Source organism: Dreissena polymorpha, chromosome 11, assembly GCF_020536995.1.
Source record: "Dreissena polymorpha isolate Duluth1 chromosome 11, UMN_Dpol_1.0, whole genome shotgun sequence".
NCBI classification, from domain to species: domain Eukaryota; kingdom Metazoa; phylum Mollusca; class Bivalvia; order Myida; family Dreissenidae; genus Dreissena; species Dreissena polymorpha.
Window position 1 is genome coordinate 66,384,164 of NC_068365.1, and position 27,708 is coordinate 66,411,871.

The window sequence follows — 27,708 nt, forward strand, 5'->3', positions numbered from 1 at the left end:
CGATAATGCGTGTGAAAGCGTTTATATTCGTCCTCAAACAAATCTTTCCTGTACTTGACAGGTGCTTCTAAAAGTTTAAATCCATTGAAGGTACCCATCTCGCCATGACAAATATTAAATACATACATAAGTAGTGCTGAATTATTAGAACAATAACCGATGCGATCTTTTTTTTCTCGCACTGCGCTTATTAAGCGTTTGTCCAATGTTGTCCATTGGCATATTTTCGATATTTGTCCGCAGTGAATAAATAACATGTGAAAAATTATCCACCAATTTCGGGAACTCGTTTCTTTTAACTTTCCCATTAAAAAGGTTAACGTTCTGAATGGTAAAGTGTGGGCAATTGCGGCGGGCTAAGAAGCGCTTCAAAGTTGCAAGAATGAACTTGACACAATTGATGAGATTGTCCTCCCTCCACACATCCGGCCGGGTGTTCTCGTTGACAAAAAAGAATGCTGTTTTGAAATGAAATGTACTCAGCCTGTCTTGATATTCTTGGACAAACAACTCCTTTCTTATGATCTTTGTCAGAGCAAATGCTTTTAGATGTATTGTATCTAAGCTGAACATAAATAGTCGCTCTGTTAGATTTGTGGAAATTCGCCATTGGTATTCAGAAATATCGTATGTACAAATGTTCGAAAATTTAGGGGGTCCCTGTGGAACTATAAACACACCATATTTCTTGTTTTTTTTCAACGTCTTCTCCGAAGGCCAATGACCAGGGCAAGGCCTTTCGAAAACAAACCTGCATTGTTTTGGAATACTTTTACAGTAACATGCGCGAACTAAGTCGACACGACCTTACTTTCTGCAGGTCCGTGCCGTTTTCCTGTCTTCAGTATGTTTGTTTAGTTGGTTTATTGGCTCGAACATAACCGTATGTGGAGTCATGCCATCAGTTGTCGTCGAATCCCTTTGTAAAAACGTCATGATATCAACAGGATCTCGATTGGGATCAAGTTTTCGAAAAAGTATTGCTTGTGTTGATGGTTCAATCATTGTTAAAATACAGTACTGCGAAGCACAATCGTTTGTGCTCACCTTAACAACGAGTTGGTGTGTATGCGGCTGAAGAGGAGGATTTTCTGAATCAAGAAACAAACAAAACGTATCAAAACGAAGCAAAAAGTCTGTATCAGACATCATTCCGGCTGTTGTAGTGCCCTCGATTTGACTTCCAAATATATAAGCTCGTCTATTATGCAAAAATGCGTTTAACTTCACAGTAATTGCACGTTCAACAGAGAACAATACTTTCCGTCTAAAATGAATAAAATTTTCACTGACAGCAACATCATCAAGAACACGTGAAAGTATATCTGAGAAATCATCTGGCACATAACTTTCACCATCTTGGGTTGTTTTCCACACATTCCTCTTTTTCCGTGATGACTGTTTATATTTGCCTTCAACTATGTAACAACTATTACATTATATAAAACAAGTTAACTAATATGGAATGTCTATGTGTTATATTATACAAAATAGAGTTGTAGTTGTGCAGTATTGCGTGACGGTGAACTGAAAAAATCCATGTTGAACGAGGCGACATCACCCATGTTAGATGACATAAAACTCTTGCATAAATATTCAAATATCATACATGTTAGCGGTATGAATTTCTAAACTGTCTTTCAATGTTTAAATACTAATAATATAAACCAAACAACCTTTTATTTTCGTTTATTATGTCCGTGAAATATTTTTCTTAACAGCATTATGCGCATGGACTTCGGAGACTTTCCGTGGTTTTATGAGACTTTCCAAACGGTGTTGTATTCAAAAAGTCCGCAAACATGTTTGATTAAGTTACACTTAAACATCTATAACACTTCACTATAGAAGTCTTGTTGTGTCTTATTTTCCATTCCGACGTCTGAAATACATGCAATCATTACTAATTTACAAATGCTTTAGCATATTGTTTTATAGGTATGTAACTAAATGAATAATAGGGATGAATTTGAACTGGGATACACAATACATTAAACTACCAAAAGATTGTAAACTTTATAACGACATAAGAAATAACTGAGTAAAATCATTTTTTGTTTGTTTGAATTTCACATATCTTGTTGATTAGAAAAACATGAAATACAATATCATATATATTACAATGGTGTATTTTTGTGTATTACCATTCCTATCTGTGTTCACCGATTTCGCATCATCTTTTCTTTGAATCGTCTCGTCATTAGCGCTTTTCTCAAAGTGTTCAACGATACCATCGATGTGTTCTTCTTTGTCAGTAACCTCAGTTGTGTGCATTGGTTTTCTGTCAGGCAGGCCGCTAAAGCGTGTATTGGCCAATGCGTTAACTGACGATATTCTGGATTGGTCGTGTACGGTCATGCATACTTCGCTGTGTTCCGTAGTTATCTTTAAATGAATGTGATTATTCAGCGCTTATATTTTAATTAATACAATCATAAAAAAGTTTATCTCGCACATTATTAACATGATTGCATTATGTATAACGGGGATATAACATTCAAAACAACACAGCTATGAAAGTGATTAAATGAATCGATTCGTTGGGTGTGATTTCGTTATATCAGGTCTGCAGCGAACAGTATATTACCATGAGACCGGATATAGTTTCTTGAATTTTTTTCCATCGTATAATTTTCATTATATTTTTTGACTAAATATTGTCTCCATGAACAATGCTTTTATGTATTAGCAACGCATGTCATTTGGAGTAAACGGCTGTTTTCAAATATCAAATGGATACACACTGAAATCACTATGTATTCAAAGACTTAGTTTGTGAACCAGAATGGGTGGTTATACAATTAACTGATATTATTTCGTCTTACTGATTTTGTTCATTGTATAACGTTTATGCAAAACATTTTGGACTTGGACTTGGATTTTCTTCTGTTTCCTGTATTGCCTACATATTCATAAGAGTGTCTTAATTGAATGTACTCCTGATAATAATACCCGAAAGGGGAGTTAGACAATATTGATAGATAGAAAGATAATTTAAAATGTAATAAATAATACGCAATTATTCCTTAATTAAAAAATACGTTCCTATTATAAAGGTCACGATGGCTCTAAGCAATTACTCTCGGCCCTCATGTGTGATACGAAAGTTTGTGTTGAAATGCAAAGTAGTGTGCTTATTTCCCACCATCAAGAAAGATAAACACGCAGGGGAAGGGGCAAGTTAATGTCTTATGGTTTTTGTGGTTTATACCATATTGGGAGGTACCAATTTGCTAAATCATTCTATCCTATCATCAACAAGCATAGTTAGGTGAGACTCGCAATGCTTGTTATTAGATAGATTCAGTCTAATCATTTTTTATATGATACATCGCTTCCATATTTCTGCGTTCAAACGGTTTTATACCGATCATACTATACTGTTTAGCCTTAACTAAAAGCACGGCGTTTGCAAAACAATCCGTACAAGTACTACTCGGTACAAAATGTCTATACGAGGAAAGAATCGTTTGTATATCTAAAAAAGTTTAACACAATGGACGTATTTAAATTAATATTAAGATGACGTAGCCATGTTAACCAAACAAGGTCATGATAAACTGATATTGTCGTCTTACCGATCTTACTGAAGTGCTTCTAGATTTGAGGTAAGTGCTACTGGCGTACGACGACCTTTGTTGTTTTGTTTTATATGCTTTCCAAAGCTACAATATTTCAAATGTCTATTATTCATTTCTGAGCAGCATGGTTATTAAGCATAATAAACAAACATGGGTTACATATTTGTCTTAAAAATAACATTTACATATTGTTATTTTTATTTTTAAAACCGAAAATGCAAGATCAATTGTAATTATTAGTTAATTGTTGGAATGGTCAAATTATTATTTACCAAATCAACATTTAAGTAAATAGTTACCGTTTTGTTGAAAGCACAATGGAACAAGAAAATCACAAAACCCTGAAAAAGATAGTCACATAAAAAACATTGCAATCGTAATACTACAACGCATTTCAATTAAATCTCATAAAGCATTAACAAATTGACGCATCGCTTGTTATTATTAAATAGTACTACATTATTCATTATAAAATCATAGATATAGTACGGACTATGCACAATACTGTGAAATTTGCAAGTTTTGATTTTCTTTTCTCATTCATGTAGAATATGTTAGGAGTACGTTTGCACTCGTATTAAGTGAGACAATTAATATATATCAACAATATAAGAATAGAAACTGTTGTGAAAGAACATACACTATTGCGATTGTATAAAGCTTCGTATTACATAGTTATGATGATTATTATTTTCATCGAGTACCTGCAGACTGTTGCACACAGCGAAGGCGTACTGTACCCAGGCCATGCTTTCGTCCAGATAGAAAACCCCCAGAACCCACGTTAGTCCCATTAAAGGTAGTAGTACTACTAGACACCGCACTGCTGATCTGGGTAGATAATAAACTTTACATGTATGCATAGTGTGTCAAGTCTTTGTACGTACAGTAACATTATGCGACCGATTTGGCGTATTAACACATGTATTAGCTGTTAGTATTATGAGGTAGATCTACTAGAACGGTCATTTATTAAAACAAACTATACGCACAATTGAGGGTGCATTCAGTTAAAACATATAATAATGCACATATTTAAATAATATTCTACACTTGCATAGGTTAAGAAATATACCGAACGCTTTCTGTTAGCACGCCATTGTGCATGTCTTACAAAAATGCACTTTAAGACATTTTGACCCATAATGTTGTTTTAATAGTTTCTGCAATGTCATGTTTTTTTCTGTATTCATTCAATATGCACTGCACATGTGTCAGTTCAGAAATTACATTTTCCACTTACATGTTTTATGCAATATTCGTTCTTATTATACTTATAAAACTTTATATTGACCAGATCTCAAACGCTGACACACTTATGTATCCATGGTTTTTTTTATTTTGACTTTTAAATATTTTTCATATTTTACTTTAGGAAGCTTTGATGCGTCATGTGGCTTGATGTTCACATAGCTCAAGCAATATGTAATACGCGAGGGAAACAGACAGATTGAAAACAAGAATGTGTAACACTGACAAATTGAGAAAAATTCACCAGTCCTTTACTTTGATCTTTCAACTGTTGACTTCTTTGCCATTGCATACGATCTTAGTGTTGCCCTTATCACAATCACTAGAATGACGAAGTTGACCTGCAGTACAACAACCTCGCTATTTAAATACCTAATAAACACAATTGTAATAAACACTATTATAAGTTCAACGGAATAATGCATAGAATATCTTTTTTAATTATGGCTTAAATGGTATCGCGCTTTATAGTAATTTTTGAGATCGTAAAACATACCAAGACCACTAGCAGTGCTGGTCCAACAAAGGCCCAAATGACACCTTCCTTGATGGTCAACCAGCATCTTAAGTTGTAAAAAATTATAATTATTCAAAATATTTATTTAAGGATATTTTCTTTTAAATGTGAATGTCATATTCCGAACAAGAAAACCTATAAGTTAGCTTTAAAATCAATGTTGTGTGTCACTTACGACTGTTCGTTGCCGTATCCTTCTGTTTTGGTAACACCAAGCGTAGTTCCAACGATCACAGCAGGAGCAACTAAGCGTAAATCAACATTAAAGTATAGATATCAAAATGTCGTATATTGTGAACTGTTAACAAGCAGTGCATTTATATAATCCATAATCATCAATCTCCGTTTTCGAATTAAATTTAGACATACTTAAATAGGATTTTTTTTATAGCATGATGTAATGAATTTCATTTATAATTACCCCAAGATGCAGTCAGCATCCATTTCAATTTCGATTTTGTTTTAAAGACAATTAATATAGAAACGGCGATGTCGATACCTTCTACCAGCATAAGGGAGAAAACTACCAGGTAAATGTAGTGCAACAAAGACGCCACGGTTGTGCACACGATCTTAAATTGAAGAAAAAAACAACACATTATCATCATGGGGCCCAATATCAAGCAAACTATATTGTGTTGCTCAGTTTACATTAAAATAATACTTTCAGCTTGAAACAACGTGACATTATCAATTTTGTATTTTATCAATCGAGCTTTTGAGGCTTCGCACTAAAATAATATTGACACAAGCCTTGTTTTCTATTCTAGATCGCCTATAAAAATAGTATAAGAAATAATGAGAGCTACTATTATTAGAAAAATAATTCTTGCCTTGTTTTCCGTTCTGTCGATGCCGCCAATAAACATAACGTAAGAAATGATGAGAGCTATAGACAAATTCAACAGCACTGCAACACGTCGTTTGCCAACATACCTGAAATAAATGTTTCAATGTATAGAAATGCTACTAGTTACACGCCTGTTAACGGTATAGCACATGGTAAGTAAATAAATATGGGACGAGTGAGTGGCCAACAATCAATTTTATACCCATTATCACATAGTACTGGAACAGTAAGTAGACGTGTATCGAATTTATCTTACAGTGTACCATTTATTTCTTAAACAATAATGTATAAGGATTAGCCGTAGCTATACGGAATTTCAATATGTCATTTTGTTTACTTCCTTGACGTCATTAAACGGCAATGCCTGATATAAACTGCTACTGATTTATTATAGACAAATAATCGGTCTCCACGTGACCTGGTTTAGTCAATTAAAACGAGTATAATCTGTGAGGTAAGATGAAGTTACTTCCACATCCATTTATTAGCTTGTTTATAAATGAGTATATATAACATTATCGTTATTACGCAGGGCGAAAACAACAAATGAACGTACTTCCAAAGCACAATATGGACAATAACTGTCAGCCCCAATCCGGCTAATGATATTGAACAACCGACTATAGAAATGATGTCGAGGTCTTTCGTGTTCACATTGCTCTGAAAAAAAGGAAATACATTTTAAGAACTACATCCAATCATTTGACCCATATTTTTTAAATAACATCTGTCATAATATATTATGTTTTATTTCAACATATTTGTTGGATTTCATCAAACAATAAAGTGTTGTCAATTTGTTTATTTTTCAGCTATTTTTAGTGTTGTTATCAGTTATTCGTTTGTGTATTGTTGTTGTTATTTTCAGAAATGAAAACAGCAAAAAAGCAAAACCGATGTGATAACTCGAATACTGTGATAACGTCGAACATAGATAAGTTTAATTAGCGACCCTTAGCAACTCTTAACCACGAGTTTGATTTAAAAAAATACCTGAATAATTGGACTCATGAGGACTGCAAAATTCGTCAGGTGCGTGCAACGACACGTTGCGCTAGAATGTTCTGAGGACAGGACTCGACAGCCGGAGGTGTCCCAGGAAAAACTAGAACGTTTGATGAAAATACTGTAGCAATCTTTAAATATCTTCTTTTTAACATTTGCATTGAGATTTGTCGATCCATATATACAACTTTAATATAATGTTGAAAACGTTTTATAAATACGAATAAACTGTTCAAAGGAACCATAACCGTTAGAAAAAAAATGCGGTGAATCATCAGCGAAATACGATACATACATTGTGGCATTCCAAAAACTACAAATAGGTGGTGCATGTAGGTCCTGAAACATACAAAGCAACATGTTTAAACATAATTATCGCACGTTCATTACATCAAAACGCACATTTAAACAAATATGGAACAATTCGATGAGATCGTACCTGAGCGTACTTCATTGTTATGTCTACCACAAAGTCGGTGGTGTTTTCCCAGTTATCTAAGGTCACGGTCACAACTTCTGAATTTATAGTGGATTCACTAGAACACATTATAATAATACAATCAAGAGCAGTCAATGTATGTTCATACTTGCAATACTTAATTCAGAAACTAATATGGATGTGATTGCTCGTATTCGTATGATTTGCTTGCTTTATAGAACCGTATAGACGCATGTTTTATATTTACAAACCTGTAATTTTTCAACACTGATGAAATGAGTCCTGTCAGATTTTTGTACAAAACTGCTCCGATGGAGTGCGATCCTAAAACAAACGTGTTTAAAGAGATAGCAATATAAGAAATACGTTGTCGTATGATATACGCGAATTTCCATAGATTACGTAAACACAGTTCAAATTCAAACTTCAAGACGAAGACACGTATGAGCATTACTGTATAGAAACAGTTTTAACACACACAGCACTAAATACAACAAGTGATAAATGGCAAATTCATTACTTATTTACTCATATATGGCATATGAACGTTTTGCAATTACAAAAATGCCTTTCAAAAAAGTATAGAAGAACATGAAATAAATTGTGTACCTACCAATTAATGAAGTGTTCGGCAGAATTATAGAGCTTGAAAAATTTGGAAATTTCAACTCGGCTGCTGTTTTGTTTATCTGTGTGACATGCACGACTAAAACATTGCAAGAAACAAATTACACATGCCATTTCGTTTCTAAACAGTCAATAAGTTCAAGGAACATCAGAATCTAAATACAAATCTATTTGGAGAAGACAAATGATTACCCATATTATACGTAGGTATAGTTTTACTGGTATCAGACTCGTTTCCTAGTGAAAGCATTAAAATGTCTGTATATTTGTCAACCACATTAACAACTTTCATCGCACCATAATCAGCCGTACTCTGCAAAGATTAAACGAATTAAGGTAACATATAAGGTCATTAATGTATCACCACGACGGACGTGCTGACATTAACAAAATACATTTCAAAGAGTCAACATAAGAGAATATAAATATTTTGTTATGTTAGAAATTTTTCTGATTAGAGTGAAGTGAGATAAAAATGAAGTCTTTATTGTGAAAACGGTCCTCAACAGTGAACGGCGTATGGACAAAAGACTACGCCGAAGAAATCCCCTAAATCATAAGATCACTGATCACTTTGTGCTCACTTCGTGCTCACTTCGTGCTCATGTTTGCTAATAAGCATTTGATTTATTGTCTTGCTGAGGAATTGATTGCTGAATATAGTGACGTACGTTAGGGCGCACAATCCGTCTTTATGACGCAACTATGTAACCTATAAATCGCCTCATCGTACCGTGTTAGATCCGTCAGGTGGCACATCAGTTTCATAGTGGTCGTCCCCTGATTGCCATGACTCAGCGTTATCACTATCCAGTAAATTACTTGTTGCGGTAAAGAACGACTTAAAAAAAAGAAACGATAATGATTGTAGTAAATTCAAAAGGCCGTTTCTACAATCAATATTTACACGAGAAGCAATATAAAGCTAAATTATAAAATGTATCTTAAAATATCACAGGAAATGTGATTTTAATTAAATTCTAGTAAATTATCATGTAATGTACTTTTTACTCAACTGCCTTGATGAAATTAGGAAACATATCTTACATTGGCTTGCTCATGTGTAACCTCCTTGTAGTCACTGACGCTTGCTATCGTGTCCAGCATGTCAGTTATAGCGTTAAGTTCGCCAATGTAGGCTGTACCGTTTGCAGGTTTTGTTACATTAACTAGCTGATCAAGACTGTCGGTGATTTTCGCAGCAGTCGGTGATTCTTTGAGTCTTTCCACCTTGTTTTGATCAGAAAGTTAATTCACAACATTACAATTGCGACACCATGCAGTACGTGCGTTTTGGAATAAAGGTCGTTATTTGTATACGTTGGTTTAAATTGAGTAGTCAGTTTTGAAATGAAAACTAAAGACCATGCTTTACCTGAAACTTAATTCTGGTGTAAAATTTACCTCGAAGCAGACGTAAAATGAAATAAAAATTACATTTGCATAACAACGTATAGTTTTTATGCAATATAACACTTATTGAAATATAATTAGCACTAACCGTTGATATTAATTCAGCTACGCGTTTGGATACGCAGTTGTAAAAAGGTTTGAGCCATTTTCCTTCCTGACTACATTGCCGACTTACTTTCCCGAAAAATCCTTCAAAATAGTATTACGTAAAATCCTACATTAAAATGCATGAGTTATAATTCCTGTTTGTTAAACTTTTCATTTAATATATTATTTTCAATATTCTCCCCTTGTTTTGTAACATAAAATATAGCGAATGTAATAATAAATAAACCATATAACGCTTAATATATGTGTTTGGCATGTGTACATATTTAGAACAGATTTCATAATACTTCTACAATGTAGTATGGACTGACAGAAACGTTATATATGTAAGAAAATTAATTTAATATTTTACCACTTGGACAATCATCCTCAACAATCCTCCCCGGTTGTGTTTCGTTCCAAGTTCTTTTTTTGGTATCCATGTCGATAGAACAATTACCAACATACTCTTGCACTTTAACCAATGGACAAACAATATTATTAAGACATTGTTTTTTAATATAAATTGGCAAGTAAACGACTTCTTAGTTCAACAAATAACCATTTGTAGCAGGCAACACAATACATTGAATTAATATAATCATCAAGTGAATAAGTGAAGAATGTAACATATACCTAATACATGCTGACAAAACACTTTGGAGTATTGTAGCAAAGCCAAATGATGGGATTGAAGATTGCTTTTTCATACCTCATGTGCAATGGGTTTATTTTTGATACATCACACTCAAATTACGGAATTCAGCACAATGTGAGTAACGTAACGACGTCTGGTGTCTATCAGTTTTGTAGACATAGTAAAACGATCAAAATATTCAAACAAGATGACCGTGAGGATCTTTGAATGCTCATCAGAGAAACTGTAGCTGAGTGGTATAACACTCGTAACCCCTGGTTTGGATTACTTTTGACGACAGTGGCATAACTTGAACATATGTTGCTATATAAGTCTGAATAAACAATTTACACAACCATACGAGTTTGGCAATTGTGTGTATCACAGATGCATAATTTGAAGAAACTTAGTAGATGACCAATATCTGATATTAACACACTTATCGACCTGTTTTTTTCAAAAGAAAATAATTTAAGTTATTATGCTTATAAAGCCTATATACAAATACTATATGAGCGGGTTAATTTGGAATCGAAAGGCAAGATGCGAATAAACTTGGTTTGGGGCCACTATGCGATGCTACATATCACATGCCAATCTTCTGGGCATTCCATTTCAGGAGATTATTAATTTTAACTGTTGAATATATACAGGTAAGAAAACATGGTTCTTCCAGGGCGGGGCAACTTTTGACCGCAGTTCAATGTCACATAACAAATACCAAACCGTTGGGCCTTGCGATTTTAGAAGAGATTGTATGTATCTATATACATATATGGAAACCAAAGTAACCAAAAGAACCAAATTTAGACCCCAGGGGTATGATATGCGCAAACTTGGTAGAGAAACACTAAAAGATATTACACGATATTGAGAAGCAAATACCAAACCTCTGGGACTTGCGGTTTAACGGGAGATTTGTTTTTAAGAATTCGCTTATAACGTTTAAGGAAACCTTTCGGGTCCCCTCATCCAGGGGATGATTTAAACAAATTCGCAGAGAAACACAATGCCGTGTTACTTGGATATGCAATTATAGAGGAGAAGATTTTTAAAGATTTTTATTTTTAAACTTTTTTTGGCCACGTTAATAATCAACGAACCGAACCCATTTGAAAAACTTCAATAGAGGACTACCCATTGACAATTTCTGTGTAGTTTCGTCAACTTATGCCCCACCCGGGGAACATGTCGTACGCATGCAAGGATGAACGACGGAAATCACGGTAAATCAATAGCTCACCACGAGCACGTTTTGATCAGGTTAGCTTAACATTATCGCTTACACACAATGCATTTAGGTGCAGGTCCTGTCCATTGACCAGTAATCCTGCATGTTAATGTTGCCAAACCGACCAGCGTCGTGCCCGGTGAACAAGAAAACGTTGCCGTCGTGTTGGAGATTGCCTTTGATGGATTTGGCGCCAATTCGATTGTTAGATTGTCGTTAGTATCCAATACTGGGCATTCTTAAAATAAAATCTTAAATCGGCATTCATGTATATTCATTAACGTATAATGCATTGTAGTTGACATTGATAAGTGCCTGAAAGTGTTGTTCAAAGCACAATCACAAATCTCATATTTAATTAGATTATAAATAATCGATCTTAATAAAACTTCTGAATAGATTGTATTAATAACGATTGATAGTATACCTTCTAATTATGTATTACCTATTGGAACACACGCTGAATATGTAAGTGGACTCCATGTTCCATTCGCTGTACAAGTAGCAGATTCAAAACGTGTGTTGGTTTTGTTGACGACATGATACCCCGGATTACACGTCATTTCAGCATCAGAACCGAAAGTTGTCGCGTTTTTGTAAATAATTGGTTGATGGTTATCCAAACTAGAATCACTATACCACTTCCCACAATCTGAAAGATACAAAATAGGCATTTGTATTATATGCATCCCAAGGTTCATTGCTTTACAAATAAAATAATTGAACGAACTAAGACATTAGTTTGTGTGATCACACCCATAAAGTGTTATCTTAAGTGTCTGAATTTGTTTTTGAGACAGACGATTGAATCTTAAAGTTGGTATTATAAACGAATAAATCTTAAATATTCGTTTGATTGTTATTCGTAAAAGTATTTAATTTTACTTTTGTAATTGTTTGAATTAATATTCGGCGTTATTAAAACCATAACTAATACATAAACCGTTAATTTGTTTATTAATTGACATCAAATGGACACAAACAAATATAACAATTTAGTTATAGTTCAGTTAACATTATTTTTGTTAAAACGATGACAAATTGTGTTACTAGCTCTTGTGTGTATTATCGTGTATTATAAGTATTTAACAAAGAGTTTTTATCACTGAGGACCTTCTGGCATAGACGAACCGCATAGAAATCCCTGAAACACATGGAGAACCGAAGCCGAAGCTCTAAAATAGGTAAGGGACCGAAGCCGACAGGTGAAAACCTAAGCAAAAAGAGATCTTTGTGCATTGTGCGCTCAGTTGAATAATCCATATTCGAATCTATGTTTCGTTGTTGCGAACAACTCATTCTGTTCCAAAAGGCCATGTTCAAAGAGAAACCCCTGTTAAAAGATTATGGTACACGCAAATAGGTCTTCGATTGGAATGTTTTCATGACCTCAATAACATCTTAATAACCTTCGATGGTAATAACCGACCAGCCCTCTTATCTTAGTAAAGCAATATAAGCTCTCCACTGCGTTCATTGATAGTATACATTCTTCAGGTAATGATGATGACAAGAAGATGTGCAGCCGAAAAATATTCAATTTTTGTATAATTATGTCTTTTCTAAAACCTTCTCAAAGCATAAAAGGTTATGATTTATTCACGTTCATATAAAGTTATTGTTTGCATTTGCATATAAAAATTACTTAATGCGCCATAATGTCCATAAAATTGTATGGTTATGTGCGACGTGATAACTATGTAACTTCTTTAATTAAAAAAAATGTGTTTGTAAATAAAAACCTGAACATAACATCTATAACAAGACCACATTCATAAAAACGATTATAAACTTTGGAATTTATCTGATACGACCGCTTCTATCTATTCACATTAAGTTTAAAAATCGCAGCTTGTATGTATTACGGTTGATATAAGCATACTTTCTAATGATAATTGACCTATTAAAACACACGCCGAACAAGTAAGTGTGCTCCATGTTCCATTCTCTGTACAAACAGCTGATTCAGATCGTGTGTTAGTTTTGTTGAAGACATGGTACCCCGGATTGCACGTCATTACAGCCTCAGAACCAAACGTTGTCGCGTTTATGTAGATTATTGCTAGGTGGTTATCAGAAATATTATCACTATGCCAATCTCCACAATCTGAAAGATAAAACATATACAAGCTTGTATTATTATCTGCATCAGTGACACTTAAATATCTAAATTGTTGCATCACTGACTATTTCTCTTATCTAACCAAAACAAAAACAGGATCTCCACAATGTTAATTGAGAATATACATTCTTCAGATATTGATAATACCTAGAATCTGTACAACCAAAACACACGTTAATTTTTTAAATACAGTTATTGATTTTTTATCACATTTTTACGTCATAATCAATGCCTATATGCTGCTGATTTATTTACTTATAAAGATATAAAGTATAATGTTATTGTTTGCATTTAAATATGAAAGATGTGTTTGCGCTTTAATTTTATTTATAGTTTAACGTTATATGCGTCATGATAACCATGTAACTATTAACAATTTTAAATGTCAAATATGTTCTTTAATAAAACCTGACCATAAAATCTATATCAATCAAGAACACATTAATAAAAACGATTATACACTTTATGATTTAACCGATAAGGGCGTTATCATCTACTTACATGTATTATATTTCACTGCTCTTATCAATTATTTATGTATTATTTCGAGAAAATGATGAGCCCTAAAACTAAAATATTTAAACTAGTTTCAACTAGGATGACTTATATGATAAATAACCAGAACCGCTTTGTCAGAGGCATGGCTAGATTCAAAGGCACATAACTACTGGTAACCATTAACATTTTATTGTAGCTTTTTACGACCACGATTCTCTACGCGTAAAACAAATAGCCAGTGAGACGAAATATAATAGATAGGGTAATTTTATACTAATCGTGTGATAACACTCAACGAATAAAATATTGAAATAGTAAACTTCATAGATACGTGGGGTTAATAAACCAGTGACATTCGGCGACATTGTCGCCTCTGAACGTTTCCGTAAAAATACTACCTCTATATGGGTATTACCAATGCGCGTGAAGTGGACTGCAAAATGTAATTTGTAAAAACAAATTGTCTGAAAATCCAACCTTGATCTTTATTATAGTGTTATACAAATGCGTTCTCTTTGACAATTTCCGTTTTTCGGGAATTTTTCGTTTAAATGATGTCTCTTCTTAGCGAAAATCCAGTTAAGGCGGTAAGTGTCGTCCCGGATTAGCCTGTCTAATCTGGGATGACAATTAACCCACAAGCATTTTACCCAGTTTTCTCAGAACACGACACATGAGACTCTCGAATTTTATATTTGGAATATAATATCAGATAGATGTCCTCTAAGAAGTTTATTCTACTTTTTCTCCTATTTATTGCATGCCCTTGCGATCATATACCTGTTTTATATAGTCATTAGACTTATGTATTACATTCGATTCATACCTTTCGGTAAATAAGTGGAAAATACCATTGGATGATAACCAGATGTTGCTCGAATGAAATTATAATATTTAAGAATTGCACTATTGCTTGTTGCCACGTGTTATGTGGCTTTACTCAAATGTTTTGTTTTACCAAATGGTTAATAACCGAACCGTCGATGTGAAATTCGACCTGTTAAACACGCTTACAAATTTCTTTGGATTGTGGTAGGAAAATACACGGTTGTGGACTAAATGATAATTTATACTTTATGTACGTCGTATGTTCAATACACCACACACATATTACGGAATACAACACAAAGTTAGTAACTTGCACATTATAAACCATTTATCGAAATATGTAAACAAAAAGACCATCTTTAATCGGCACACATTCATTGTTATCAGCGTATTAACAGTAACTTCTTAATTTTCTATTAATTTGATAATTTACTGAATGTTTGTTTTAAAGAATAGTTACAAATAATTATCCTCTTTAGTTTGTTTTGTTTTCAAATGATTTCGCATTATCACAACTAAATTAAACTTCTCCTTTATATGTGTGATATAACGTAAAATAATTGTATTCATGAGATTTGAAAATAGCAGATTGCAATAATTACGGTTTATATTTGTTATACTTCATTATCAGTATTTACCTATTGGAACACACGCTGAATAGGTAGGTGCACTCCATGTGCCATTTTCTGTACAATAAGCTGATTCAGATCGTGTGTTAGTTTTGTTGACAACATGGTATCCCGGATTGCACGTCATAACAGCCTCAGAACCGAACCTTGTCGCGTTTTTGTATTTTATTTGATGATGGTTATCCGAATTAGAATCACTGTACCAACCTCCACAATCTGAAATATATAAATAAATATATGAAATATATAAATAAAGACCTTCGTATTAATACATGTATCCCAACATGCAACAATAGAAGAGTTAAACGCATTAAGGCATGACACATACATAAAGCGTAACGATTCGAAAACCATCAAGCATAATAATATAATACAGGACAGACGCGGACTGTCATAATTTCAGCTTGACTGTGTCTTGAAATTGAGTCGAGCGTTGCCTTAAGATGTTTTGTAACGCCTCTAATGAATGTCAAGCACCGTCGCAAAAAGAACAAACGGAATCCACTGAAGCTTTTTAGTCCTTCAGGGTTCTTAACCTATTGAAAAATATTCCTCTTGTGAAGGACGCTAATCGCGTCGTAGACGACATTTTCGTTAATGGTGACAGTGCCAAACTTCACTCAGAAGTTACCTTCGTATAGATTTATGTAATTATTGTCATCAAATTAAATCGTTCTAGATGTGTATGGATAGATATAACTGGTTTTATTAAATATAAATCACCATAATTGTCAACATAGTTGGACCTTTAATTTACGGTTTGCATACCAATGATATTTTATCTCGGACAGGATATTGTGATAGTACTTGAAATCGTATGCGCCTATATGCAAGGCTTATTAAAAAACAACAACAGAGGACGTTAAACTTAAACAGTTACCCGTTTTCAGTAACACAAGTCTATATCTTTAGAACCATAAAAAGTAATTGCATTCATTGAGCATTGATTGACATTAAAAATATGCATTGAAGAATATTTATGAAAGGTATAATATTACCTGTATGAACACACGCTGAATATGTAGGTGTACTCCATGTACCATTCCCTGTACATATCGCTGATTCAGAACGTGTGTTAGTTTTGTTGACGACATGGTAACCCGAGTAGCACGTCATAACAGCCTCTGCGCCGAACGTGGTCCCGTTTTTGTATTTTATAGTTTGATAGTTTACCGAACTAGAATCACTATTCCATGCTCCACAACCTGAACGACGAAGCTATATAGGTTCTTACTATAGCATGCCTTCTCGTTTAGACCATTAAACAATGAACAAGTTGAATGCAGCTTTTATAAAAGTCTTGAATAAGTGAAGATTATTAAACTTGGCCGAATATTGCTTCTCAATGCATGACAAAAACGTATTTAAACACACACGTTTAATATTACAAGCTTTTGTATTATTTAAAACAATTGGTACAAGAGTATTCCTTAACATTATTTGATGTTGATAATAACAATAAACAAAAAATCAAATCTATGGTCACAACATGATAATTAACGAACCTAGGTGTACTACTAGGTAGGGAATACGCATTTAATTGCTTTACAACAGTCTTGCATTGCAATCTAAATACTATACTGGTAACAAAAGAAAATAAACACTTCCGATCGTAAGAGCGAATTAAGGAAATTGACGATCATCAAAATCATCGCTTTTTGAAAATCAAAAATAATTTTTAGTTTTATTTTCAATGTTATTATATTATATTCGTTTAAAAAATGGAATATGTTAGGATATGTTAAAATTAACTTAAAAACTAATAACACACCTTGATCGCACAAGACGCCCACATCTTTAGAATGATTACAGTTGTTGGTTCCCCACGCGTTGTGTTGACACATGTCGATATTGGTCTCATTGCCATTGCACCGGACATCGTCCAACCAGATCGTGGTGGTGCCGGGGCCGTAGTATGCACCTGGTTTTGGCTGGGCTCTGTAACTTATGGACAAATGTATCGTTGAATATTAAATATCAGTAATTGATATAGCTATGTATACCGCTTACACCAGTTTTAAATCAACATACGAAAAAAAAGTTGTAAGGCACCTTACAACTTCTCTTTTGATCAGACCTTAATCAAGAAAAAGTTCAACAATAATTCAACTGACTAAAATCATTGAAACAAATCTGATTTGACCTACAAGCTAAATAAATACAAAAGCTGTATTTGATTTACGAATACAACTATGATAATGAATAGGACTGCATTGTTTAAATGCAATTTTGTAAGATGACAATGGTGAAGCCACATGTCTGTGTTTTGATTATTAATAATATACAAAGAGCACATAAGGCTACTTCTTCTCTATTTGGCCATGATAAAAGCCAGTAATTCTACATGAACGTAACTCAATGATTTTAGCATATCTCAATGGAATACAATCAGATACATGAATATTGTACAATTGATTTTACCATTGTTAATGCCTTGATTTTTTATTATTTCGTGAACACACTTTAATGTCTAAGACTCAAAAAAGCTTTATGGACTAAGATTGAAATGGTCAGTGTAGATTTCAAATATAAGAATAATGGTGTCGTAATATATATGGCTTTTTTGAGTAGAATTAATAATTTCATAAAAAGCTATATGGATTACGACGCAATTATTTTTTTATAATTCAAAGAAGATAAATTGTTGATGAATCAACGACGCTTTATCGACTACAACTCAAAGAGGCTTCATGGGCTACATCTCATTTTCTCACCTGGTCATGTTGAGCATGTTGCAGACGACAGCTGCGCTCTTCGTGTCAAAAAGGTCATCGCACACGCTTCCCCAAACCCCCTGGTAAAACACTTCAACTCGGCCTTCATTGGCTGCCGGACCCCCGACCAGACGCACGGGTGTCGCAGCTGAAGGTCAACAATCAGTTTGAACTATTCCATTTTTATTGTACTCACATATAATTTAACAATCAGTAGCAGTGTACCATATATGGTAAAGCTATAATTTAACAGCCACTTAAAAAATAATGTTTGTGTTCCGTGGAGTAAATATGTAAAACATATATTTAAGGAAATAAAGATAATACATTCTGATTAAACTGTTCTATAAATATGTACGTTTTATTTGTATACCCTTTTGTGTCCTAAAATTATCATCGCAGTCAACATCGTCAGCATCACTGCCACCACATATAGTATATTATGTCCCAAAACTACCGAATATAAAGTCTTATACAAACTTAACGTATTCTTAAACTGATAAAGTTTTAAATACACATCCAGTCCAGAAATTAAAAAAAACATATATCTTACGCGAACTAAAGCTAATAAATAAAACCTGGGAAAAAACAATCAATCATACTCATTAAATAAACAATATAAGACCCACTCATGAACAGTACAAACAATGAAGACTAAGACTATACCATGAGCGCAAACGACGCCCACATCTTCGCCGTGACGACAGTTGTGGGTTCCCCAAGCACTGTGTGGACACCGGTCTATATCGTTCTCATTTCCAAGGCACCGAACATCGTCCAACCATATGGTGCCAGTACCCTGACCGTAATAGGCACCATCCCTAAGTTGGGCTCCGGAACTAATGGACACATGTATCGATAAATTTTAAATTACAGTGCTTGAAAATTAAATAGCATTATAGAAAACGTACATCTGGTTCAAATTGAACGCAATCTTAAAATTCAACATAATATATGATTTAATTAAATTCCTTATGTACTAGATTTCAACGTTATTTGATTTTATAATTCCTATGTTGAACAGGCATGAGGGGCCACTGACTAGAGTTATTGTTCAGCAATATAAAACAAAAGCTTTACGGCCTTAACTTGTACGTAGCTTAATAAACAACTACTCTTTTCCTCACCTCGGAAGATTGAGCATGTTACAGACGACAGCTGCGCCCCTGTTGTCAAAACCGTCATCGCAAACGGTACCCCAGATCCCGTTGAAATACACCTCTACTCGGCCCTCATAGGATGATGGACCCCCAACCAGATGCATGGATGTCGCTGCTGAAGATCAAATTGTCACAAATGTGTTTAATACAATTTAAACAATACATACTATATATACAGGATAACACAGTGTAAAAAAGTAAATATCTTATACCCTAGCGCTTTCGACTATACGTCTTGTTCAGGGTTTTATACAGATATATGTGCACGATTCATCATTGAGAATGTACAATTGGACCATTGTCTTGTTCAAACCTGCAGCCACAGAAAACGACGTTCCGCTGATTACAACTGTGTGTTATAGACTGGCACGCGGGATGTTTAATATATCGGTAAAACAATTACATATTACAAATTGCCGTGAACGTTGGCATTCAGTGTTGTTTTATGTGTATGCATCCGAGAGATGAACTGCTTACATACAAAACAAATCACTAATTCCGTTTACATGTACTTTCAAAGAAGTAAGAGAAAAATGACACCAATACATTTTCAATCTTAAAACGACAGTTATGACATAAAATGATCATAACTAAGAATAAAGTGTACTCATTTTTACTTGAACGATTGCTATTATTCACATTAAATTAAATTCAAAATATTATCGATTTTGATCGATAGCAATCGTGAAATTGCACTGAATGTTGGGTATTGTATAAATTTCACTAATTGAACGCTAAGAATCGCAGTATATTTAATTAATAAATATTTCAGTACGCTCATTTTAACTTAAAAATATGCTCTTAGAAACACATTTGTAGAGGCAGATAGAACTATTCCAAGTGCAATGAACAGATGAAATGTGAATGCTGTATATATATATATATATATATATATATATATATATATATATATATATATATATATATATATATATATATATATATATATATATATATATATATATATAACCTTGTACAACAAATAATCAGTATACCTGAAAACTTGTTTTGTTAGAAAAGGAAGCCGTTACAGAGTTCAAACAGCCTTGTTTTTTTAACGTTAATGTATATTTGGTAGCATTAAGTCACATACTTTACACGAAGAACACAACAAAAAAAGTTTTACAATAATAGAAATATGGTCAAATGATTACTATGTGCTATAGAAAATCCCGGAATCGATAAATTGACCACGGCCATATTGGCTATCACGTGACCCGCTACTGAAGACGGTACTGAAGAATTATGCAGATTTCAGCGTAATCATAGCTTATTATTATTCATTTCAATAAACAATATTTTATCACTTAGGACACTTAGATTGGAAACAAGTCAATCATAAAACAAAGTTGTTTCGATATGTTTCACAGCGTTAATGAATAGATGTTAAATAAGAAATATACACGATAGATTTATAAAATATGTATCTCTGCAACACTATTTAGTTACAGCACGTAATGTTTAAGGCCGAGTTAGCTTTTTAAAGCACACCTTTCAGTAATACCATTGCCTGAAATGTAAGTAATTCTTTATGGAATGGAATTATTCAAGGATAATTATACATGTTCTATCAATATCTAAAGTCTGAAGTAAACTTTGTGATTTTAGCGTAAATAGTGCCGGAAATATTAATTAGCGAAACTTTGAATGATATAAGGCCGAAGTAGACAATTATATTGAAAAGTAGATATCTGCCTTTGTTTTAAACATTATTATTTCTTTATATAAATACTCATATAGTACCGGATATACTAATTAAGACACTTTATAAGATTCAAGACCGAGGCTGACTTTATTTTATTGAATTGTACATATCTGTGTTTGTCTAAACATTAATTATTTCGTTATTAATATTTCTTATTTAAGTATATGTTTAAAGGTAATGTAAACATATAAAGCCCAAGTACATTTTGTGATTTTAACTAAAATTGGTCCGGAAATATTTTTAAGCAAAACTCTTTAAGATTTCATGTAAAGGCAAACGTTTTTTTTAAATAAAAGTATGTTTCTGGTTTAGTCTAAAACTGAAGTTTTTATTTTAATTAATATCTTAAAAATCGCTCTCAACCTTACACAAAAAGCTCTTGCCGGATATGAGATTTAAATGAACAGGTTCCGGAGCTATTCATTAGCAAAACTGTGAACGATGTCAAGACATTGCATACTTTTTAATTGAAAAGTACATATCAGCTTTTACCTATAACTTTATTGGTATGTTATTATTTAAATAATGTTAATTAAATTGATTTAATAATTTATTAATTTTTCTTAATAGTGTCTAAATTTACGATAAAAATGTTCAATATGAAAAATATGGAGCCTTACATAAACTTAAATAGCTCCAATGATGTTCTCTACATTTCCTAAACTTATAATTGCCTTTATTTAATTTTCGTAATAAAGTCTAAATTAACGATACAAAAACAAAACACGAAAACAATAATTCATGTTTTTCTTTGTTAATTTCGGATTGTCATTTTAAGCAAAGAAAATATAATGGTCTTCAAAAAAAACATCTGCGATAGAGGCACAAAAGCTTTTCTTCAGTGGAAGGCAATGTCCCAAGGGTGGTTTAAAAGTGTTAATAGATATGTCTGTGACACCACATGTCTGCACATGTGTTGATACCGTTATTAAGATAAGATGCCATGCGTCACATTCTGATAACATTTAAAATGACAATCAGGGAAATCAATTCATGCTGAGTTTTATGATTTTTAAATTAAAAAAAATGCATATACGAATCTTGTTTTTTTTTAATCACCAAATAACTGAAAAAAATACTTATTTATAACATACGAACTATTACGTGACGATCATTTCGATAACAGAAACTATTTACATCTTCAAATATAATAGATAAAATTGTTTCGCATCCTATTATTGTTCACGGACCTTTTCGAACATATAGGTCGCTGTATTGTTTTTCAGTGCCGTAAGTCGTCGCGCGCGAGTATTCAGGGGCGGTAATCCGGAAGTTATAGATTTCTTGGATTTTCTATCATCACATAAGGAAAATCCTAATACCGTCATTAAACATGACAATAACATTCCACAAATTGACGGTAATTTGAAGTCTTATTTAAAAGCGACAATGCTTGTTTAAAATTTTGTGTCTTTTAAGATTGTGTACGCGTTCAAATGGCGTATATATGACATGGCTGTCGGTTTTCATATTATATATTAACCGCTGTCGACCTTACCGCACCGCTCTAGCTTTATCCGAGTACAAGGAGTGCTATCTTAATGCACTATTAAAAAGAACACTAAAACCATATTTAAAACAAACTTGAACACCAAGAAAATAATCCGAACGCACAAGACTCCCATATTTTCACAACTGTCACTCTAATTGCTATATAACCAAAGTGTTTAATGTATATGTGATTGTAAGTAGATTGGTACATTTAATTGCAAATTTTACTATTAATTGACTTTACAAAATTGGACAAGAATCTCAGTAGTAAACAAGCCCGATACAGCAAATACCTAGCCATTACACCCAGACAAATACATATGCAAATACCAAGTAAAACAGTAAATAATAGACTTCGTCAAACACATTACGTTATGACATGATAAAATGATATTTATCTTAATCGGCATAATTGTAAAGAGAGTACGTATGTCTTAACCTATATTGCGACTTCTAAGGTATGACAGACATGGTCGCATGGCAATCGGAAATGTTGTACTATAAATTTAAACATTTTAATAACGAAACAAATATCTTTCTCCCTATATTGCGACCATCACGTTGATAACCTTTGCGTTACGGTTATTCTGACTTTATATATACACCCATGCTTTTTTACATTGGTGTCAACATGTGTTGAAGACACTTGGTGAGTATTTTGTGTGGCCGATAGTATTATGTCTATAATTGTAATCTATATCTTTCAGATACCGATGCAAGTTCGCGCTCCAAATAGAGTTTCCACAAGGTGATAGTCGTTATGTTAAATTGTCTTGATAAATAGTATTATTATAGGCGAGACAAGCAACGATATTTCATTTTAGCCCACTGATCTATATATGAACCATGACCTTATACATTTGATACCAAGTTGCTGCGACCTACATCCCGTCTCAACACGGTGATAACATTAAAACACATGTTCCTACTCCCGTTTATTGTTTTAATGCCTAATGTTTTAAGGTCCGATAACAAGTGTTCAATACTCAACATTACGCACATATAAATTTTAATCATGGACTGATCTTACGGCTTTAAAGGTAGATCTTTAATTTCGCATCGGTCAATATGTGAATACAAAATTTAGATTATTATAAACATATAATTCTGATGAATGTGTAAATAAGACGAAATGTTTTAAGATATTTTTTACAAGATTCGACCATATCCGCCATCATTATGGATGCATTAAGGATGTCAAGACAATCTACGGCTACACAACTTACGATGAAGCCAAGCTAAATTAAAGCAGGCGTAAAAGGAAGACTTTGAATCATCATAGTTTGGACTCAAAGATTTTAATACAGTGACAAACTTCGGAATGTGGGTTCCACATAAAAACTAATATTTCTTCTTGTTCAACAAACAACGCGCGACTTTTTTAGCCTTTCTCTACCTATTGGTATGTTGACAAGCTTTATTCCGAAAGGCGTATAAGTCTCCATCATAATCCTCATTTGGTTAATTGGAAGTTAAGTATTTAGTTAAGGTTATATGTCCTTAACTAGCAGTAAAGAGCATGTGGTGACATTTCGTGAGTTCGCCCTTTTACGCCACTACAACTACAACAGACGCGCCGTTACCTTTCTGGACAATGAGCAATACTTGCATTTAAGCGGTATGTTAGCACTAGAGAAATAACCATGATTACAAAGCCTCTTAATACTTATGTTACTATATACAGTAACAAAATTGACTCGAATGCATGTGATTATCGGTCAAATTAAGGTGATTATCACGTTTGAACCGCAGGGCAAAATGTTAATTATCGATAATCGCCCGGGAGCTAAAGCACGCGACGTCACCTGAAAAAAATGGCGTCCATATTAAGTCTTTTCCAACGATGATAAATAAAATTAAGCAACCGATCAACGAAATAATTAAAAAATAACGAATCATAAAATAAGAATTATTTAGTTTAATAGGAGTCATCCAACATCAAAATTTAGTAAACTACAATCTTACCTCAAAGACATCTCTGATCAAATGCTTATAATAATACAATTACAACGATATGCACTTTTCTTTTCTGTTTTTCCTCCCCATGATCTTTATTTATGTCAAAGTACACTTTTTTAAACGTTTTACGAAATCGAATGACTGCTCGGAGTGATTTCTTTAATTCCTCTTGAAGTTTTCAATTATACATCACAAACACACAATCCGAAATACGTTTTGGATTCGTTCGATGCTTTTTTAAATAAATATTTTACTGTTAAATAAATCACAACGTCCGAATTGTTGTCGTGAAAATCAAGAAATTCAAGCTTAAACTGGTGTGTTTCGTTACAGAAATGGCTTCATACAAGATAGATACGTCATAAATTGCGTAATCAATTGAATCAAAATAAAAGTGCGGAAAGCTGGTTCGGTAAAATATTTTAGTGAAGAAACAAATAGGATGATATGTAATATAAACGATAACACACGCTAAGTATTCAGTATTAAAGACATTAATACCATCATTGCTTGAGGGCCTGAAGTGAACATCACTCTGCGGGCCGATTATCACTTCTGGCCTTCATGCAACGAGGTATTAATCTCATAATAATTGACGGGTATTTGAAATGGTCTTTCGCGATTGGATTTCGGCAATATTCATTCGTTTTGGTACGGAACACAATAAGGTCCATCGTGGTTACTTATTAAAATCCAGAGGGCGACAATATGATAGTGCGAGAGTACGATGGCGACAATGCGATAGTACGATGGCGACAATGCGATAGTACGATGGCGACAATGCGACAACGCGATAGTACGATGGCGACAATGCGATGGTCATCGTACTGTCGTCATCGTATAATCGCATTGTCGCCATCGTACTAACGCACTGTCGCCATCGTATTGTCGCACTGACGCATTGTCGCCATCGTACTATCGCACTGTTGCCATCGTATTGTCGCACTGTCGTCATCGTATTATTGCACTATCGCATTGCCGCATTGTCGCTATCGTGCTATCGCATTGTCGACTATCAGTACACAAACTATTCTCATTGCAGAAACAAAAAAATGACTTTATAAAGATGTACTTTGATAGAGGTTAAAGTTATAATGAATTCAGATTCTTATTCTTAAGTTATAGAATGGGTATTGATGAAAGGTATGCCGAACTGTAAACTTTTTCTAAAAATAGCTCCATCTAGGAAAAAATACGATGTGCGCATGTGTACCGAAAGGCGATAGACGACAATGCGACAGAACGATGACGATAATGCGACAGTGCGACAATACGATGGCGACAGTGCGATAGCACGATGGCGACACTGCGATAATACGATGACGACAGTATGCTTACGCGATTGTACGATGGCGACAATGCGATGATACGATGGCGACAGTACGATATGACTATCGAATTGTCGCCATCGTACTATCGCGTTGTCGTACTGTCGTCATCGTATTATCGCATTGTCGCCATAGTACTATCGCACTGTCGCAATCGTATTGTCGCACTGTCGAATTGTCGCCATCGTACTATCGCATTGGTCGCCATCGTACTATCGCATTGTCGCCATCGTACTATCGCATTGTAGCAATCATACTTTCGCATTATCGCAGTGTCGCGCTCTGGATTTTAATGTGTAACCACGATGGCACTAACGGTATTCCGCAGTATTCCGTAAAAATGGAACAGAAAAAATCTACATGAGTAGTTCCCCAGTCGGTTAATGGGGCGATTTGTTTTTGAGGGAATTGCTGGGTTGATTATGTGTAAAACCACAGATCTAAACGGATATTAAGGCGTCAGATTACCCACATGACTTTCGTTGCAATCTCACCATTAACATGTTTAGCAATTATGGTCTGTAATTTTCCACATACATTATGTACAAATAAATGTCCGCATGTTATTTCCCGTAACATGACTTTCGCTGCAATCTGTAAAATCACCTGCTTGTTTGGAAAATGATAAACTTTCGATGTGATTTGAGCTCTTTAAAAAAAAATAAGATTAGGCACATGCGTCATCATAGATACAAACCTGATTGTAAATCGCGTGGGCGATAAATTGAACTTTGAATATCTTCTAATAAACATAAAATCACGATATAAAAGCTTACGATACAACAATTTTAAACTCAAAAACATTAGTACTAATAATTTTTCTGACTCACATCCCTTCCTATGATATGTGATATTGCTAACTCCTTAAAAGGCAATATTTGTTCCGGAGATGAATATCAATAGGTCTCTTCTATAGGTTACTTCATGTTTCAATTTACATCAGTACATGCATTTTCTACTCAAAGAGTGACAAAACATTAATTATTGTGTTTACACTTACCCGTTTGACCAGCCATCGTCCACATATATAATGTACAAATCAATGCCCACATGTTATTTTCCGTAAACCTTTCGCATACAGTGCACACGCTAACAAACTACACACTATCTTCCGTATTGTAACAAGCGCACAGTGACAATGTCGACTTGTTCGTGTCATCTCATGTTTATCTATTTTGATATTTGTGTGAGAGCGGTGGTCTAATGGTAGGACGCTGGCGTAGGGATCGAGAGGTCCCGGGTTCGAATCCCGCCCTGATCACTGGAATTTCCTTGAGCAAGAAATTTATCCCACATCTGCTCCTCTCTACCCAGGTGTATAATTGGGTACCTGTGAGGGATAAAGTCAATGTTCCGTGGCTGCAAACGGATCCCAGTGATCGGGGGGAAAATGTCAAAGTCGATTGAGTATGTATATAGTAATCAGAATATAAACACATGCATTTGCATTTGCATTACTTTCAAGTGGGTAATGTGATTACTTCTAAGGAAACTGTCTTGAAATGATGCGGAGTGTACATGCAAGACCGCACAATAAGCATGACCCGTAATCAGCAAGCCTTTGTGAGACTGTGACTGGACGGTACATCATTCTATGTGCAAATAAGAATGCTGACAAATTCACACTTCCGGTTTT

At 34.0% G+C, this 27,708-nt stretch overlaps 3 protein-coding genes across 7 annotated transcripts in view; 1 reads left to right on the plus strand and 2 right to left on the minus strand.

Moving 5' to 3' along the window:
- The window catches only part of LOC127850612 (uncharacterized), a 1,644,088-nt gene that overhangs the window by 298,787 nt on the left and 1,317,593 nt on the right, over positions 1 to 27,708 (plus strand).
- Positions 1 to 27,708, minus strand: part of LOC127850614 (uncharacterized) — a 182,634-nt gene that overhangs the window by 82,995 nt on the left and 71,931 nt on the right. The gene's annotated exons all lie outside the window — the stretch shown is intronic.
- On the minus strand, positions 1,674 to 27,221 carry LOC127850610 (adhesion G protein-coupled receptor L1-like). 5 transcript variants are annotated; one of them, XM_052383745.1, is made up of 31 exons: positions 27,073 to 27,221; positions 19,557 to 19,704; positions 19,096 to 19,268; positions 18,430 to 18,577; positions 17,487 to 17,653; positions 16,714 to 16,920; positions 15,725 to 15,931; positions 13,539 to 13,745; positions 12,084 to 12,290; positions 11,694 to 11,876; positions 10,144 to 10,245; positions 9,772 to 9,872; positions 9,318 to 9,500; positions 9,004 to 9,111; positions 8,463 to 8,583; positions 8,257 to 8,349; positions 7,895 to 7,967; positions 7,644 to 7,740; positions 7,500 to 7,543; positions 7,193 to 7,304; positions 6,756 to 6,859; positions 6,183 to 6,285; positions 5,771 to 5,921; positions 5,525 to 5,594; positions 5,329 to 5,395; positions 5,088 to 5,173; positions 4,286 to 4,412; positions 3,881 to 3,922; positions 3,579 to 3,665; positions 2,145 to 2,385; positions 1,674 to 1,882 (listed from the first exon to the last, which is right to left on the minus strand). In XM_052383745.1, the coding sequence occupies exons 1-31, from the start codon at positions 27,122 to 27,124 to the stop codon at positions 1,830 to 1,832; spliced, it is 3,864 nt and encodes a 1,287-aa protein (XP_052239705.1). In that variant the 5' UTR covers positions 27,125 to 27,221; the 3' UTR covers positions 1,674 to 1,829. The 5 variants fall into 5 exon arrangements, with proteins under 5 accessions (XP_052239705.1, XP_052239706.1, XP_052239704.1 ...); XM_052383746.1 differs by having other exon boundaries at positions 5,849 to 5,921; positions 17,487 to 17,659; XM_052383744.1 differs by having other exon boundaries at positions 17,487 to 17,659.